The sequence below is a fragment of the Phalangium opilio genome, unplaced genomic scaffold, assembly GCF_054372755.1.
Source record: "Phalangium opilio isolate 3A_F unplaced genomic scaffold, DU_Popi_V2 ptg000105l_1, whole genome shotgun sequence".
In the NCBI taxonomy this organism is placed as follows: domain Eukaryota; kingdom Metazoa; phylum Arthropoda; class Arachnida; order Opiliones; family Phalangiidae; genus Phalangium; species Phalangium opilio.
Genome location: NW_028324207.1, coordinates 2,755,662 through 2,773,431, shown reverse-complemented (window position 1 = coordinate 2,773,431; position 17,770 = coordinate 2,755,662). Strand labels below are relative to the sequence as shown.

General features: G+C 38.1%; 1 protein-coding gene across 8 annotated transcripts in view; it reads right to left on the bottom strand.

Moving 5' to 3' along the window:
• LOC149625253 (transmembrane and coiled-coil domains protein 2-like) overlaps positions 1 to 17,736 on the bottom strand; it is a 29,316-nt gene extending 11,580 nt beyond the window's left edge. The window contains exons 1-8 of one of the 8 annotated variants that reach the window (XM_089852049.1): positions 16,652 to 17,736; positions 16,415 to 16,562; positions 16,272 to 16,332; positions 15,951 to 16,196; positions 10,312 to 10,519; positions 9,805 to 10,033; positions 8,859 to 8,903; positions 6,037 to 6,102 (exon numbers count right to left, since the gene is read on the bottom strand). In XM_089852049.1, coding sequence (XP_089708175.1) covers positions 6,037 to 6,102; positions 8,859 to 8,903; positions 9,805 to 10,033; positions 10,312 to 10,519; positions 15,951 to 16,181 — 779 coding nt within the window. In that variant the 5' untranslated portion in view covers positions 16,182 to 16,196; positions 16,272 to 16,332; positions 16,415 to 16,562; positions 16,652 to 17,736. Of the gene's footprint in view, positions 1 to 6,036; positions 6,103 to 8,858; positions 8,904 to 9,804; positions 10,034 to 10,311; positions 10,520 to 13,957; positions 15,898 to 15,950; positions 16,197 to 16,271; positions 16,333 to 16,414 lie in introns of those variants that run through there. The other 7 variants (XM_089852051.1, XM_089852050.1, XM_089852047.1 and 4 more) reach the window with 7 other exon arrangements.
• Positions 17,737 to 17,770: the final 34 nt, after the last annotated feature.

Here is a 17,770-nt window from a genome sequence, read left to right as displayed (position 1 = left end):
AATACTAATTTTCATGGGTTACAGGTACTAATGAACACATTGGTTCTGGCCACCAAGGACTGTAACTGAGGTTTTGAAACTTCGACAAATGTCTAAACTTAGGGATTATTCAAGAGGGTATGCGTAGTGTGGTTTCATTTTTGATAAGTTTGGGAGTTTCATAGATGTAATGATTAACTGCATGGGATAGTATGGGACGTCAAAACAGGCCAAATTTCGTCCAAATTACTGATATATTTTAGTCGAAAAGCGATAATTTTTTAGTCGAAAAGCGATAATTTTTTAGTCGAAAAGCGATCAATTTTAGTCGAAAAGCGACCTATTTTAGTCGAAAAGCGACCTATTTTAGTCGAAAAGCGATCAATTTTAATCGAAAAGCGATCAATTTTAATCGAAAAGCGATCAATTTTAATCGAAAAGCGATCAATTTTAATCGAAAAGCGATCAATTTTAATCGAAAAGCGATCAATTTTAGTCGAAAAGCGATCAATTTTAGTCGAAAAGCGACGAAATTTTACTCGAAAAGCGATCAATTTTTAGTCGAAAAGCGATCAATTTTAGTCGAAAAGCGATCAATTTTACCCGAAAAGCGATCAATTTTACCCGAAAAGCGATCAATTTTACTCGAAAAGCGATCAATTTTACTGAAAAAGCGATCAATTTTACTCGAAAAGCGATCAATTTTACTCGAAAAGCGATCAATTTTACTCGAAAAGCGATCAATTTTACTCGAAAAGCGATCAATTTTACCCGAAAAGCGATAAATTTTACTGGAAAAGCGATCAATTTTACTCGAAAAGCGATCAATTTTACTCGAAAAGCGATCAATTTTACTCGAAAAGCGATCAATTTTACTCGAAAAGCGATCAATTTTACCCGAAAAGCGATAAATTTTACTGGAAAAGCGATCAATTTTACTCGAAAAGCGATCAATTTTACTCGAAAAGCGATCAATTTTACTCGAAAAGCGATCAATTTTACTCGAAAAGCGATCAATTTTACTCGAAAAGCGATCAATTTTACTCGAAAAGCGATCAATTTTACCCGAAAAGCGATCAATTTTACCCGAAAAGCGATCAATTTTACCCGAAAAGCGATCAATTTTACCCGAAAAGCGATCAATTTTACCCGAAAAGCGATCAATTTTACCCGAAAAGCGATCAATTTTACCCGAAAAGCGATCAATTTTACTCGAAAAGCGTTCAATTTTACTCGAAAAGCGTTCAATTTTACTCGAAAAGCGTTCAATTTTACTCGAAAAGCGATCAACTTTAGTCGAAAAGTGATCTTTTTAAGTCGAAAAGCGATATATTTTAGTCGAAAAGCGATATATTTTAGTCGAAAAGTGACCTATTTGAAGTCCAAAAGTGATCAATTTCACTCGAAAAGTGATCTATTTTAGTCGAATTTTTATTTATATTGCGAAAATTGCTCACCATACCGCGAATAGGGTGAGGCCAGAGTGATGTAACTCCACCACTTTGAACCAAAATTACGGCGAATTTTACAGCGTGGAAGGTTTAGGGGTGAATGAAATTGATTGGACTAGCAAGAAGGGGCCTCTCATTTTGTATTCGTGATTTTCACAAAAAAAGAAAAATGATTGTCTAAGGCTGATTTTTATGTCCTGAAGACATCTTAGGCTTACACAGTTACAATACCCTGAATTCTTAAATAACAGAAAATCATTTTAACAAAAAGTTCAACTTCGGTAAGTTGGCATTATATTATCAATGAAAAATGTTAATGTTTTATATCTGGTCATGAATGAATCCAAAAGCTAATAGAAATCACTGTGCCCCATATATTCCATACTAATTACTATTCGGGCTTTGTGGGCGTAGCTTAAGCGCACTCTTGTCACGCGTCATAGTTCAGACATCTATACATGGACCAGCATCTTAATGGCGAATCCCATATATAAAAGTTTTCTCACTAAACTGTCCCAAAATAAAAAAGAAAGACAAAAAAGCCAGCAGACGACAAGGTCTTGGAGAAGGACGGTAGTCGGTACAATGTAAACAAGTAAAATGGCCGCTTAGTCTATTTCGCCTAAGCCTTGGCACTAATGTTAATTTTTTGTATCTGTTTAGCGCGAGCAGCTTGCGTCGTGATGCGCGTGATCGAGTGGGCTATGCCGAAAAAGACCTCCCAGTTATGTTTCGAAAATGGCTACACAATGATTATCATTAGCTTTTGAATTCGTCGTCTGGTATTGTAATTATCTCGTACACAATAACCAAATAGAAAATAAAAGTAGCATTACCAAAAGTTTCAATGTCTAATCTAGCGTTAATTGTAATTAGTAAATGTAAGAGATGAATTTACCTCCTATCCTCATGCAGACCAATGCAATAATAACAAATTGTGAAAATTCAAAATTACCACACAAATCATTTACAATCAAACCAATAATCAAAAATGGGGAAAAAGCGTGCTTTTTCATTACAAATAAAACAAAGTGATTTGAATTTTTTCGCGTTTCGAGATCGAAAATTCCCCCTTTTTTTTTTAAAAAAAAAAAAAAAAATATGGTCTTTGATCGCAAAATTTTATGGTGGAAACTTTTACAGACACTTTTCATGATCATAATTTCGGTGTACGCCACGGACTATACTACAAAATAGTCAACATAATTCCGCTTAAATAATACGAAATACATCAAGAAGTCCGTGTACTATTGAAAATTGCGATAAAATGAACTGGGAAAATGTATACACTTCCAACGTTAACGGGAAAGTCTAAAAAATGTCTTATAGTCACTTTCGATCTCATCAGAAATTCATTACATCTTACTTTGAAAAGATATTTGTCTTATACCAGGGGTAGATTTAATTTTACAAGTAGGAATGGAGAACAGAGCAAAATCCCCGTAAATTCTATAATTTGTAGCTAGACATATAATCTCAACTTGAAATATATATTTTCCGTTCTCTTTCGAATAAAAAACAAGAAAATTCTATCATAACCATTTTTTAGCCACATCGTAGTATACGATGAGACTCTTAGTTTGACCCAAGCCGTAGTAGTAGTAGTTGTGGCCGGAGTTTTCGCTTTCGTTATCGTTATTTTTTAGCTTAAAAGGAGCTCTATATTACCACAACCCACCAATAGGAGTAGCTGGGCTCGGTTAGAGATTTAATTTTAATTAAAACTTTTTCAGATCGCAACCGGGAATCGAACCCGGGTCACTCACGCAGTAGTAAGACATTCTACCACTGAGCCATAGAGACTTGTCATAAACTCCGGGGGTGATGTGGTGTGGGGTACCCCTTAATCTGTGATAATTAAATAGATAACGATGTGGCTACTATTAAGGCCCAGCCCTTGGGCCATCTTGTTAAGTTTAATTTCGCTAAATCTAACTGTACAAATTAAATTGGTTCCTCTCCACTTCCTACTAGATAGGCTGTAAACATTTTTCGTTCAAACTTCTCAACCTCTTTCTTCCAAAAACACTTTCCCAAGTAAGACAAAATTAATCCCTGGTCATATTATGTCCTTCAACTATAAGTATGCAAATAATTCTGATTTCTGTGATTACAAACAACGATAGTACAATAATACATCAACGAGACTCCGGGAAGAATGGAACTAAAAAAGGAAATTGCAACAACCACATTTATCAAGACTCTTCCCAACCAATTAGAGCCTGAGAAACGATCAACTAAAAACCGTTCATTTCCCAATCTCTGAACTTAACCTTTCTCATTTCAAGGAGATTGCACTGCGCTGTAGTAAGTATATAATGTAGCTTAATCTCTCTTACGTCAAAAGGATTGCAAGGCAACACGTGCATACGCGTAAACGGGATGCTTAATATCCCTAACGGCAAGGCCTGGTATTGCAAGTTGTAGAATGGCTAAGGGGAAGCTTATACCCCTCATATCAAGGGGCTTACAAGCTGTACAAGGTAAGCCAATTTTTGCTACTTCGACATGTCAGAAGAGTACAGTATCACCAGGGATTGATTTAATTTTACAAGTAGGAATGAAGAACAGAGTAATCTGGGCGCGCGTTAAAGTCCCGGACCCCCTTCCACAGGACAGAGGGGGGAGTATGAAAGAAGAGGCGGGTCATAGCGACAGAGGTATAAAGGAACCACGTATTTTTGGGGTTCCCTTCAGTAACGTCATCAAAACGTCGTTTAAGTGAGTCAACCAATAAGATAATTTAGACTTTTCGTTACGTGTTGAAGGGAGGGGCTCTAAACAGGGTGTTCTATGAGTTGGAATAACTTAAGTAAATACTAACTGTAAATACTCCATTCCTACTTCTAAAATTAAATGTATCCCTGATATCACCTAAAAAGGAAATTGTAACGTTCCCTTGTGTAGTAAAACTTACTGGGTTTTTGGGTGAGTTTAAAGGGACCGTGAAGTTACCATCGACGGGCGGTTAAATATTATTTGAAATACGTCACTGTCACCACGTGACGCCAAGATGCAAAGACTCCACACAGAGTGGGACTGAACACTTAGTCCTTGTTTTTCGCGAGATTCCAGCGCCAATTTCCGGAAGCGGTGGTTTTCGAAATAAAACGAACTAACCTCCTTTGAACCACGCCTCTCCTCGGTCACGTGTCTCTAACGTAATTCAAATAATCTTTACCCAACCTCTGATTCCTCCTTTACAGTCCCTTTTTGAAGTCACCAATAATGTCAAAGAAATAGTTCTATTTATCTAATATAAATATATGACATGAAAGGTCAAAAGGTCAAAGCAAAAAGATTCAGGACAGGAATTTCAAAATGCTCCCTTAGAAATAAAACGGGACTTTTAACTCGATCTTTTTCAAAGATGCCCTGAGCTAATACGAAAGAAAATTCATCTTCAATAATTAGTCGGCTAAAATCACCACCAAGATGGCGCCAGTGTTCCCCCCCCCAATAAAAAAACATGATTCTGGCCTTCAATCTTACCTTTAATCTGTAATCTAATTTATTTATTTATTAATTGCATAATTGAATAACAGCCCACAAAGTCAGGAAAGGTACGTAACGAAGCAATAAATAAATAAAGACAAGGCATAACATAACTACAAAAATACACTAACGGAAGATAGACAAAGAAATAACATGGAAAATATTGAAGTAATTAACAACAATTAATACAAATATGTATAAATTAAACCATATATTTATTCATAAACACCAGTGAATATAGAAAAGTTTTAGTACTGCAGCGGCAATGCTGGTTAAAGGGAGGGTGAAAAGGAAAATCAAGTGATTTTTATCGGTTCTTATGCTAATTATAAGACCAGTCTGCATAGTGAAACATTCAGGGAATTATAAATTGAAATTAGGTTCAGATTTTATGGATATTTTGAAATAAGGACCTCCGACCAATGGCGCAACGCCTCGCCTTCCAGTTAACAGCTCGAGCCTTAGTTACAAATACGTGTAGTAGGCTGTAGGCAATTTCATATGACGTATTTGAAACTAAGGCCTAGAGGACCGTGCATGCACTCGAGCCAAAAAAAACTCGCGGATATTTTAAATCCTGAAAATCCTGAAGTTTTTCGTCTCTTGACAGCACGCACAAAGCAAGGTTACATAGAGACCTAGCTTTGCGCGTGCTGACAACTGATGTTGTAACAGAGTATATACAGAATAAGCTTTCGTTCGAGATAGGGAGTTGCCTATCCTGTAGAGTGAAAAATTTCCTCAAGCGTATTCTTTATCCATGGTGAAATTATCTAAGGCAGTCTCGGGACTTTGAGGCCGAGACTTGTTGGAGTCGAGATCAGAGGTGCTCGAACTCAGTCGTAAAATAGCAAGCTGTACCATTGGAATTGTATTATCACCTACTGACGAGTGACGCGTCTCTAGATCGGGCAGTTAAGTAACGAACGAGTGCCATCTATATTCATGATGTAAATGAATAAATTTATCGCGTTACAAAGCTTTCAAAAGCGTTAAGGATCCGTCCCTAGAGTACGTCTAATTTAGACAGAAGCATTTTGTGGGGTGACGCGGTGTGACGTGCGCGAGTGTTGATAAAAGACAACATGAATCATTATGATGAAGGACTTACTCCGCGGCAGTATGCGTGGCGGCGGACAAGCCAGATAGCCCTCCTTTAAGGTTGCCTACCACACCACTGTAATAAAATCAGACACAATAAATTGTACCCCAAAATCATTTATTTCGAAAGCTACTTGATCATTTCATCAAACTTGATGAAAACTTTACTTAACTGCTATTACTAAATTAACTCCAAGTGGGAAAATTGCGGGGCGCAATACTCGAATACTAATACGTCATAATTGCAAAGAAATAAGAAAACCAAGTGCTGGGAGATTTTAGTGCCCATAGGCAGGCCGAGAAATGAGCCAAGCCCTTTAATTTAATAAACTGGACATCGGCTACTTAAAAAGGTGTAAGCCTTGGAAGGTTTTTAATAAATTAAGTGCGCCAAAGGGCCAGTAGATCCCAAGCATATCATTATTAAACTGGCCCAGCTAATTTTTAAAGTTATTTCTCAGCCTGGTGCATTAAAAGCTATAAGGTTTCTGCGCCATCTTAAAATGAATATAGTAATACTAATTATTGTCACAAGAGGCTTGGAAAAAGTGTAATATGACTGGGTCATCTTGTTAATTTTCACCAGAGTGATAAATTTATATCTTCCGAATTAAGATGGTGATTATTTGAAAATTAGTTGCAATGGATTATAAATGCTGGTCATAAACCATCGTTACAGACATTGAAGTGAAATCCAATATTTTCGCAAAATGAACAGGAAAATAATACATTTTCATAGAATGACCTATAAAATCCCACATTTTCGCAGAATGAACAATATAATCCTATATCTTCACACAATAAACAATAAAATCCTACATTTCCGCAGAATTAACAATAAAACTGCGTTTTCACAGAATGACCTATAAAATCCTGCGTTTTCACAGAATGACCTATAAAATCCCGCGTTTTCGCAGAATGACCTATAAAATCCCGCGTTTTCGCAGAATGACCTATAAAAACCTACAATTTCACTGAGTGAACAATAAAATCTTAGTTTCGCATTATGAACAATACAATCAGGCCCCATTTTCGCAGAATGAAATATAAAATCCCACATTTTCGCAGAATGACATATAAAATCCCACATTTTCGCAGAATGAAATATAAAATCCCACATTTTCGCAGAATGACCAATAAAATCCTACCATTTCGCCGAATGACCAAAAAAATCTTATTTTCGCATTATGTACAATACAATCAGGCCCCATTTTTCAAAATTTTCCTGATTTAAAGCCCAGAATCCAATAATCCCGAACTTTTCCACCTAAGTCCCTTGTATTTCGCTAAGAGCTTTAAAAGCTCACTATGGATCGTGCAATTATAGGCAAGAATTAATTAGCAACTGTTGATCGAGCAACCTTAATTGCCTCTATCCACTACTAAAGCAAATGTCGGCACCTGAGGCGCGTCCCTAATATGCTGGCTAGTCTTTAACCCAGCAAGGCTAGGAACCAATCAGAATTCCAGGGCTCCCACCAAAATCTCAAAAATAAATAGGGGGAAAAGGGACTTTTCACGATAAAAATAGGGTAAAATAGGGACCTAAATTCTTAAAGTAGGAACCAAAAAGGGACCACTGGTAAAACAAAATTATATCTATTCTGTGAAAATATCACAAACAGTTAGGAACCTTTTACTCTTTTCTATTTATTTCGACAAAATAGGATATTATTTCTGACTTTCTTTTGTTTATATTCTTATTCTAAGGGAGCGGTAGGTAAGACTTGATACTGGCTCTAATGTATAAGGAAGGTTTTGCGATTAGAAGTAACTATTTTCGTATCATGTTTATTGTTTTTTAAAAATCCACCGAACTAGAATTTGGGCGTTTACAGGGTTCGTACAAAATATTTGGAATGAAATTCCCTGACTTTTCCAGGTTTTCCCTGATTAACTTGAACAAATTTCTCTGACCATTTGCAACAACGTACATGGCGAACATATATGAAAACCAGTCTAAATTCAGTCGAATAATTTTTGCACGAGTTGTTATTGTTATAAAAATTAGCCAATTAATTCGTTTAAATTGAACATTAAGTAAATCATAAATAACCGGAGCGAGCGAAGCGAGCTCCGCAAATTTGGGGCTCTGGTCAAATCTCAGAAAAGACATTTTCAGGTCACCCTTATACTTTTTCTGAGGTTTATAAAAATAGGGTGATTTAAGGACCGAATACCAATTTTAGGGTAGATTAAGGACCTTGTAGGAAAATAAGGACTTTAGGGACTTTTAGGGACCTGGTGGGAGCCCTGGAATTCATTTTCAATTTCCCTGACCGCGTTTAGGCCCATTTTGAATTTCCCTGACCTTCTAGGACCATTTTCAATTTCCCTGACCTTCTAGGCCCATTTTGAATTTCCCTGACTTTCATTGACCTTTTAGGCCCATTTTGAATTTCCCTGACTTTTCCCTGACCGCGTTTAGGCCAATTTTCAATTTCCCTAACTTTTCCCTGACCGTTTAGGCCTATTATAAATTCGCTGACCTTTTAAGGCTCATTTTCATTCTTTATCCATGGACTCACGATACAAAATATTGAAACGTTTCTACTATGAAGCAGACGACGCATCATTTCTAGCCTGATTTATCAGTAAAAATAGTGCTATAAGCCTCGGCACTCGCGTCGGGAATAAGGTGGATTATAAATGCCGTACTACATCAAAACCAAAATTAAATCTAAAAACACTAAATATTAAACGTGTATGAAGTGAAAAATGTATGGAGTATTAGCAAGGTATTAGTAATTAATTAGTATTAATCGAGAACTGCGCAAACTTTTAATTAATGAATATGGATAAGGGTGAGACGAGAGATCAATCAAAACTTACCCAGAGAGGCCGCTAATTCCTTCTTTTATATTCGTACCAACACCTCTATTCAAAATAAATAAATTAAATAAATAATTAATTTTTATTCCAATTTCACAGAGAATACGGGCCTTGGCTACATTTTACTTTTGTTTATAAAGTCTGTTTAACACTAAGCCTTGGCTAAAAAATTTCCCGAACCATTAATACAGACGAATTTTTCTTTACCAGACAATTGGCGATTAATCGCGGTCGGTAGAGGGCGCGTGCTACGAATTGCCATTTGTTAACTTATAAATGTTTTTCTCCTTGCTTTGTGTTAACTATTCGCGAATATTAGGGTTACTTCCTGATTAATCGCCAATAGTTAAGCCCAATATTCGCGAGAATTAGGGTGAACTATTCGCGATTAATCAGTAACTTAAAAAAATAACCAAGGCCTAACTATTCGGTATTCGATAAGGAACATATTTTGGTATTCGGCAACCAGTTCAATACCCAAAAAGTACCAAGGCCTAACTATTCGGTATTCGATAAGGAACATATTTTGGTATTCGGTTAACCGGTTCGATACCCAAAAAGTACCAAGGCCTAACTATTCGGTATTCGGCAACCGGTTCGATACCCAAAAAGTACCAAGGCCTAACTATTCGGTATTCGGCAACCGGTTCGATACCCAAAAAGTACCAAGGCCTAACTATTCGGTATTCGGCAACCGGTTCGATACCCAAAAAGTACCAAGGCCTAACTATTCGGTATTCGGCAACCGGTTCGATACCCAAAATTGCTATTCGCAGACCCCTAGTGGCAATTAATAATTCAATCTACAATTTTCCAAGGCTTAATTAAATACTCAATGATCTTTGGTATTTGATAAGCAATTCCGATACCCAAAAAGCGATATTACCACGCTCCTAACTTGTAGCGTTTTATTCGCGTAAACAAATGAATTGCGGGATCGACTTACTTAAGTCCTTGTCCAACATCACGTAGAACCCCTCTGGGTTGCCAATGACTACTGCTAATACCGTGGGTTTCTAAGTCTCTAATTCGCTTATGGTAGTTATCCAATTTCTTTTGTAGCTGCGAAATCAACTGCGCTGACTTCTGGTTCTTCTTTTCAAAGACGCTTTTGATTCGCTGAACTTGCTGCTTGTCAGCGTTCGACGCCAACTTCAAATACTCGTTCACGTTTTCTGTGCGCGCAAAAAATTACAATCAATTCTCAAATTGGAAAATTTGCTTTAAATTGGAAATTGGAAAATTCGCTTTAAATTGGAAAATTTGATTTAAATTGGAAATATGGCTTTAAATTGGAAATTGGAAAAATGGCTTTAAATTGGAAATTGGAAAAATGGCTTTAAATTGGAAATTGGAAAATTGGCTTTAAATTGGAATTGGAAAATTTGCTTTAAATTGGAAATGGGAAAATTCGCTTTAAATTGGAAAGATAAGCTTTTAGGAAATTTCATACCATCCCTTAAATTCTGTTCAGCTTTGATTAGATCTTTAGTTCGATGAATTTTCTCGTGAATGTGATCAATGGCCAATTTGGTTCGAACTGCTTCGTTGGAAACGCTAAAGTCCACATCGTCAATGCTTTCTTTCAGCGGCACGTGAGAGTAAGAGTGCGGACCTTCGTTGCTGCCATTTGAAAGAAAACTCGCTCCCGCAGTTCCTTCCTAATTAAATAATAGAAAAACATTAGCAGTGTGTCTATGCTTTAGCATTGCGCGTGCGCGTCATGCCTCGACTCGTAACGTCCGTACTCAAGATCATCTAAAGCCTGGTTTTCACTTTTTTTACATAAAATACTTTAATGTTCCCATAAACCAGTAGAAGACGCCACCTTAACAACTCGACATATTGTAGCATTTACGGAGTTTAATTCAAATCCAAATAAATTGAATTTGTCAAAACTGCCTGTATATTCTAAGTGCAGTATGTACTTAAAGGTTATGTTCAGTAACCGAGTGCATCAGTTACATATTTTTTTTTTTACTGTACGGGTTTTGATTTTCCGATTTATAAGAAGTCACGCATGTGCATGAGCTTCATGTGGATAGACGAGGACCTAAAGTGGGGAAAACACATCGACTATCTTTATAATAAAATCCGACAAAGAACCTGGCTAATGAAACCAATACAAAATTACCTAGGAAAAGAAAACCTAAAAACAATAGTGAATGCCACAGTACAATCACTTATTAACTACGGGGATATACTTTACAATAACGCTACAAAACAAGCCCTAAATAAGCTTCAAGTTCAACAAAATTATATCTCAAAGATGATTGTGAAAGCCCCGCGAAGATCATCAGCCACTCAAGCTAGGGATAGGGCAGGAATAAATACCAATAGTTATAATTATATAATAAGTTTGTTAATATTTATGCATAAAATCTGGAATAAAAAAACCCCGGACTTCATCCTAGAACTACTCAAAACTGGCGACGAAAACGACCGATACGAAACTAGGGGGTCCAAGACCAATTTCAAAGTACAAACATTAAATACTACTCTCAGGGCCAAAAGTATAGTTAATAAAGGTATTAAAGAATGGAATAATTTGCCCGGGAACATAAAAACAGAAAGCAACCTAAGGATTTTTAGAAAACTAGTCGAGGGCCACTTGCAATGGTTGAGCTAAATTATATTAAGATTTATTTATTTTTAACTTAATTAATAGGATTTTTATACCTAGCAATATAGGACATAGGACCCAACTGAAAATCAGTTAAATTAAGAATTTTTAATGTACTGAGGTGGTGATCCCAATAAAGCTTTTATTTATTTATTTATTCATGACGTCGTTTTTAATGGCTACTGATAGTTAGCGTTTGCCGGATAATTCAGCAAATATTTTCAAAATTGCTGTTTCTATTTGAGCACAATTTTTGGGCCAAAGTCAATTTGATGAAGTTGTTCAGTTTTTATGTTGAGATTGTTGGCTTTCAATAAAATATTTCTTCCCATGGAATTTCCTACTCTAGAGCACGGATGTGTATTGTAGAAGGAGTAGAGACTAGGCCTCTAGGGCCTAGACATAAGCGTACTAGTGCTCCGCGCACAATTTTCGCGCATGCCGAGCCAATGTAAACAATCTCTGACGTCACGTGTTTTAAAGGCGGCGTCCGTTTTCTTCTTTCCCGGCTTAATTCTTTGAATATTTTCCATATTATAGTTAATATAAATAGAAATAATAGTAAAAATAAAAATTTAAATAAGATTTGCAAACGCATGAGAAACTCCCGTCACTCGGAAGTCGATACACAAAAGACCGAGGCTTAACCCTCCTGAACGTTCGTAGCTCGCGGCCATCTTTATTTTTTACATTGGCTCGCCTAGGTTTGGAGGGAGGGTCAAAATTCATACCCTCTTTTTATGGACAAATAAGGTCTAGCTTTTTTTAGTAGAGGGGAAGCTACGAGTCTCTACTCCTTCTACAATACAGCTCCGTGTCTAGAGTTAGCAAATTTTTGGTGGAATTTCCCTTTTCCCTTTCTACAGTTTTCAGGAGTCAAAATTTCCCTTTTCCCTTGTGGAAATTTCCCTCAATATGGCAGCATCTTTGGGCCACAAGTTCAAGATTAGCTGAAGATGGGGGGGGGGGGCTTTACCTTATAAATTTCGTCGCGTGATGGCGCAAGTTGCTATTCATCTATAAAGGGGTCATTCATTAAAGCATGAACCTCCTATATAATGAACCAGAATCTTAACGGCGGATCCCATGTTAAAATTTTCTAGCTAAAGTGTCTCAGAATAATAAAGAAAAAAAGCTAGCAGACGACAAGCTCTTGGAGAGAGAGGGTCACGGTACAATTCAGGGTGGGAAATGGATTTTTTTGAAACTGGACATTGGGCCTGGAATAAATAAACTGGTCCATGACCATTGACTAGGGCGCGTCGTCTGCTAAACTTTAGCAGGGGATAGTTGAGATAATGTCTGAACTCTGGTTACCCTTGAGTTTTCTTAGTGGTCCAGTGGACCACTGACCCCCCGCCCCTCCAATTCAGTTTATAAACTGGTCCAGGCAATTTTTAACCTGGGCATTTGCCCCGTGCCAACGCCTTATTTCCCACGCTGGTACAATGTAAACAAGCAAAATGGCCGCTTGGTCTCATTTCGCTAAGGCTTGGGACTAATGTTAATTCTTTTCCATCTATTTCAAAGTTAAGTTTAATAAAGTAATTAAAAATAGGAACAATAAAGGTTTCGCATTTGGCAATTGTGAAAGTGATTCGAGGAAATTGAAATGGAAAAACATAAGTTTTGTATCCTTCCCAAAAGCGTGACGTCACGTTTGTTAACGTTGTACCGCGGGTGCGCGTACACTGCGAAATTTAGCAAAGAGCTCACCTAGTGGAGATTAAAGGCGAACTAAAATGTCAGAAATATGATCTGTAGACAAGTCTGGGAAATAGCACACTTCCTCTGCTCCAAAACCAGGTTTTTATTTGCTTGGACTACTTTTTATATTCAAGAGGTGGGGGTTACTGGTCCTTGGGACCACTTTATCAATTGCAAATCTATAGAACCCAAGCAACGCCTACATCTCGTAGGCATTGACCAAAGCTGGGACCAGTTTATTATTTTGAACACTAGGGGGGGGGGGGAGTCACTGGTCCCAAGGACTAGATTAAAAAATATTCTTACATCCCAGAGTGCCAGTGCAAATTGCAAACCCTACGTCAAACTGGCCCTAATACTTATTCCGTTGGTAACGAGCACGGGAAACTTTAGGAGAATAAAGGGCCCCAATCTTTTGAAGATGCTAGCTCCCCTTTTAGCTGTACCCATCCACCTTCTCATATCCCAGTCTTTTGCCTCGTGCACCGTACCGGCTATATGGAAGGAAGCGAATTTAACGCCGATTCATAAAAAAGGTTCGCGTGCTGACCCATCCAATTATCGGCCCATAAGCACTCTAAATCAGGTTTCTAAACTATGCGAACAGTTAGTCCACCGACAATTAAGATCTTTCCTTGAGGTTAATAAATTCTTTTCCCCAGCCCAACATGGCTTTCTCCCTCGTCGGTCGTGTTTAACTAACCTACTATTGGCCACTAACGATTGGACAACTTGGCTAGACTCTGGTCAATCAGTTGATGTCCTTTACCTCGATTTTGGCAAAGCTTTTGATTCCCTCCCTCACTCGGCCATTCTCGCTGCCCTCCACTCTGCGGGTATTGTAGGTAATGCGTTTAAGTGGCTTTCCCATTATCTTGCTGGCCGAAAACAGCGTGTAGTCCTCCGAGGAGTCACTACCGCTTGGAAACACATAGAACAGGGCGTGCCTCAGGGTTCAATACTCGGTCCACTCCTCTTTAATATTCTAATAAACTCAATGCCATCAGTAGTCCAAAATTCTTCCCTGATCCTCTTTGCCGATGACGCGAAACTTTATCGTCGGGTGAGTGTTCCGGCTGATCGCGATGCCCTCCAGGCTGACCTTGACGCTATCGTTAGGTGGGGCTCATCTCATGGGCTCAGCTTCAATATCGGCAAGTGTAAGATACTCCACCTTGGACGCAGGAACCCCTCTTTCGATTATACCATTAATTCGGCTCCCTGAACCAAGTCTTTTTGTGAACGGGATCTAGGCATCCTAATAGACCCCCTCCTCAAAATGTTAACCCAGTGTTCAAAAGTCGCCAAGCGTGTGCGTAGTATCACGGGTATGATCCGCCGTAAACTAAATTTCCGGTCCTTACCCCTTATCAAAACATTATACAATTCTCTGGTCCTCCCCATATCTGATTTTTGCTCCCCTATTTGGTCTCCCCATCTTAAATTGGATCTTAATGCCTTACAAAGGGCTCAAAACGCTTACACTAAGCTCCCCAACAAACACAGTTCCTCTCCAGCATCCCGCCGCCTGTCTTTGCTAAATATTGACCCGGTCCACATCCGTCATAAAATTAACAACTTATGCCTTGTCCATAACCTTATCAATGGTCACCTTGACATGACTTCTCCCTCTTTTTCACCAGAAATACGAGCGCGAATACCCGTGGTCACTCTCAAAAATTGGTCAAACCACGAGCCCTAACTACCTTTCGGCAGACCCATGTTACTAATACTGTCATTAATGACTGGAACTCCTTGCCCCCTAGCATTATTGCCATTACCAATAAATCTCTGTTTCGAATTAAACTCTCTGAACATTTTAACGATATGATCTAAACCCTATTGCATCCCCGTCTTTAGTTATTTTTTTCCATTATTTTTACTCAAGTATTTTCATTGGTTTTTTAGACCTCTGTGTCCTAGTCATTATATACTTTATATATATATATCCTAGCATTATATACTTTATTGTCACGGCCCTCTCGCTATAACCGCCGTCTGCTCCTAAGACACCTAGCTGTCTTTGCGGATGTTGTTGTATCAAATAAATAAATAAATAAATAAATAACACTCCCAAAAATATTGACCAGTTACGCCTGAATTGCGGCTCTGTCAACGAACGGAGGTTAATTTTGCATGGAAACCTGATCTAATATCAAAAGCGGATCAATGTAATAAGCGTCCTCTTCATCTGCTTATATTTCGACTCCGCCCCCAAACTTTTTATATAGCGACTTCTATTGGTCAGAAATGTCATTCTTATCAATATTTTTCTGATCTGTTAAATAATTCGGTAATAATTGCGGGAAGTTTCGGTGAAGTCCTGAGGCCCGAGGTCCAAACTAAATCACAAACCGAAAATTTGTCCAGCAACGAGAGCGAATAGGGACTTGGCAATTCGGGCTTAACTACGCCCCAGCACCATTCTGGTATGTTTTTTTTAACAGAATGAAAGCTATATAAGCCCCTCCTCCTGGTATGTTTTTTAGCACTAGTGGAAGGAAGCCTGACGTTGCATGACGTAGTACTGCCAAGTCCCTATTAATTTGATTGCGAGAAGTTTCAGTGAAGTCCCGAGGCCCGAGGTCCAAACTAAATCAGGAACCAAGCATTTTCCAGCAACGAACCCGAACTCATTTGATTGCGGGTAATTTACGGGAAGTTTGAGGCCCGTGGTCCGAATTAGCTCATGAAAGGAGGGTTCATAATGTTACTAATACCAAATTAAGAGTGAAGAGAATTGGGGGGGGGGGGCTTCTTACCCAATCGGTCAATTCCTCGCTACTAAAATATTCTTCAGCGGGAAGAGCAGCGTTGGCGTGACTTTGCGCGGGCGTACCCGAAGACGAGACCACGGAACTGTTGGGTACTACAAGTAAAGAAGAACTTGAGGTCGGAGGTGTGCTCTGTTTAGGCGTTCTACTACCATCGCTTCCTGGCCCCGATCCACCGCCGCTTTTACGATGCAGCAATGGACTTTTCTTGCGTTTCATCCTCTCTTAGTTGGGCTTAAAAGAACACTTATAGTCATAATCACCTTAATGTAGAAATAATTAAAGGTCAAATAGAGTAATGGCACCTACTTGCCTTTGACTGTATTAAACTCTATGGGTAGTTAACATGGAGTGCCACTACTCTAAAGTCCTAATGGTAGTTTATTAACCAAATTAGTGTAGAAAACTTAATTAAAATCCTAATGATAAACATTTTAGTTAAGAAGACTTACCCTAAGGTTCCTTGATTCCTGAATGACGCGTTATTAATTATAAATTAATTAACAAAGCTTAAAATCATTAAGCCTTGGTTCTTTTCCTTTCCCATTGGAAAAGATGAGTAAGTGGAGGAATATGGGTTATTTATATCTCACTTTGAAACTGTACGAATAACAATAATAAAACTTAGCTCCATTTTTTAAAAATTGTAACAAAATTATAACAGCGCTATTTAAAACCACAAAACCTACAGTTAAACTTCAGGAGTATCATTTACAAGTCAAGGATTAGTTTACCCAGCTTCTCCAGCCTTTCACAGTTTCACGGCAAACGGAGGAACACTATATTACCCCCAAAAAAACAAACATATTCCTGAATTACACCAAAATCTAAGAAATAGGAGAATTCATCCTATACGTCGTCTGCTAAAATATTCTAAATGACTTCGAGCTTCGGCTACGGCTTTTCGGGGTAAAATAGTGTCAGAGGGGATAATAGAACCTTTACATCAGGGTGGGAAATAAGGATTTTTTTAAACTGGACATTAGGCCAGCGACCCCCTAATCTGGAATAAATAAACTGGTCCATGACCACTGGCCAGGGCACGTCGTCTGCTAAACTAAAGAAGAGGATAATGAAAATGTTAGAGTTTTAATGACTGAACTCTGGTTACCCTAGAGTTTTCTTAGTGTTCCCGTGGACCACTGACCCCCCTCCGATTTAATTTTTAAAATGGTCCAGGCAATTTTTAAACTGGTCATTTGCCCTGTGCCCCCGCCTTATTTTCCACACTGGTACTGGCTAGCGAATAGCGCCTGGTGAGTCTTTTTTGGAAGTAAACACAGAAATAATTGATCATTTAAGAGTAAAAAGAACATTTAATGCGTAGTAAAAATGTTTGGTAATTTACCACTTACCGGTAAGTTACCATTGTAAAATTACGGTAAGATATAAAACGGTAATTTATGCGGTATTTGGTATATTACTAATACTGATACGACTACTGACAACTAGTACTGGCTATGGTCAAGACTGAAGACTACAAGAGACTCATTCTAGAGTATAGACGATAGACAAGATCAATAGTCAATAGACTGCAAAACTTTTGTAGGGAAGTTGTAACCAAGAAGTATTAACTACCTATGAGTAGAATTTGGAGAAAATGTGTTGAGCTAGAAAAATTCCAATAAGGAACCCAGAATTAATAAACTGGTCCCACCGTCTATTTTTTCCAAAAACCATAATTAATAAAGTGGTCTCTGGGACCACTGACCCCAAGTTTTGGAATAAATAAACTGGTTTTGGACTTGTAAACCTGTCTTATTTCCTACCCTGCACGGGAGACGAGAAGTGTAATGCTTTTCCAAGGT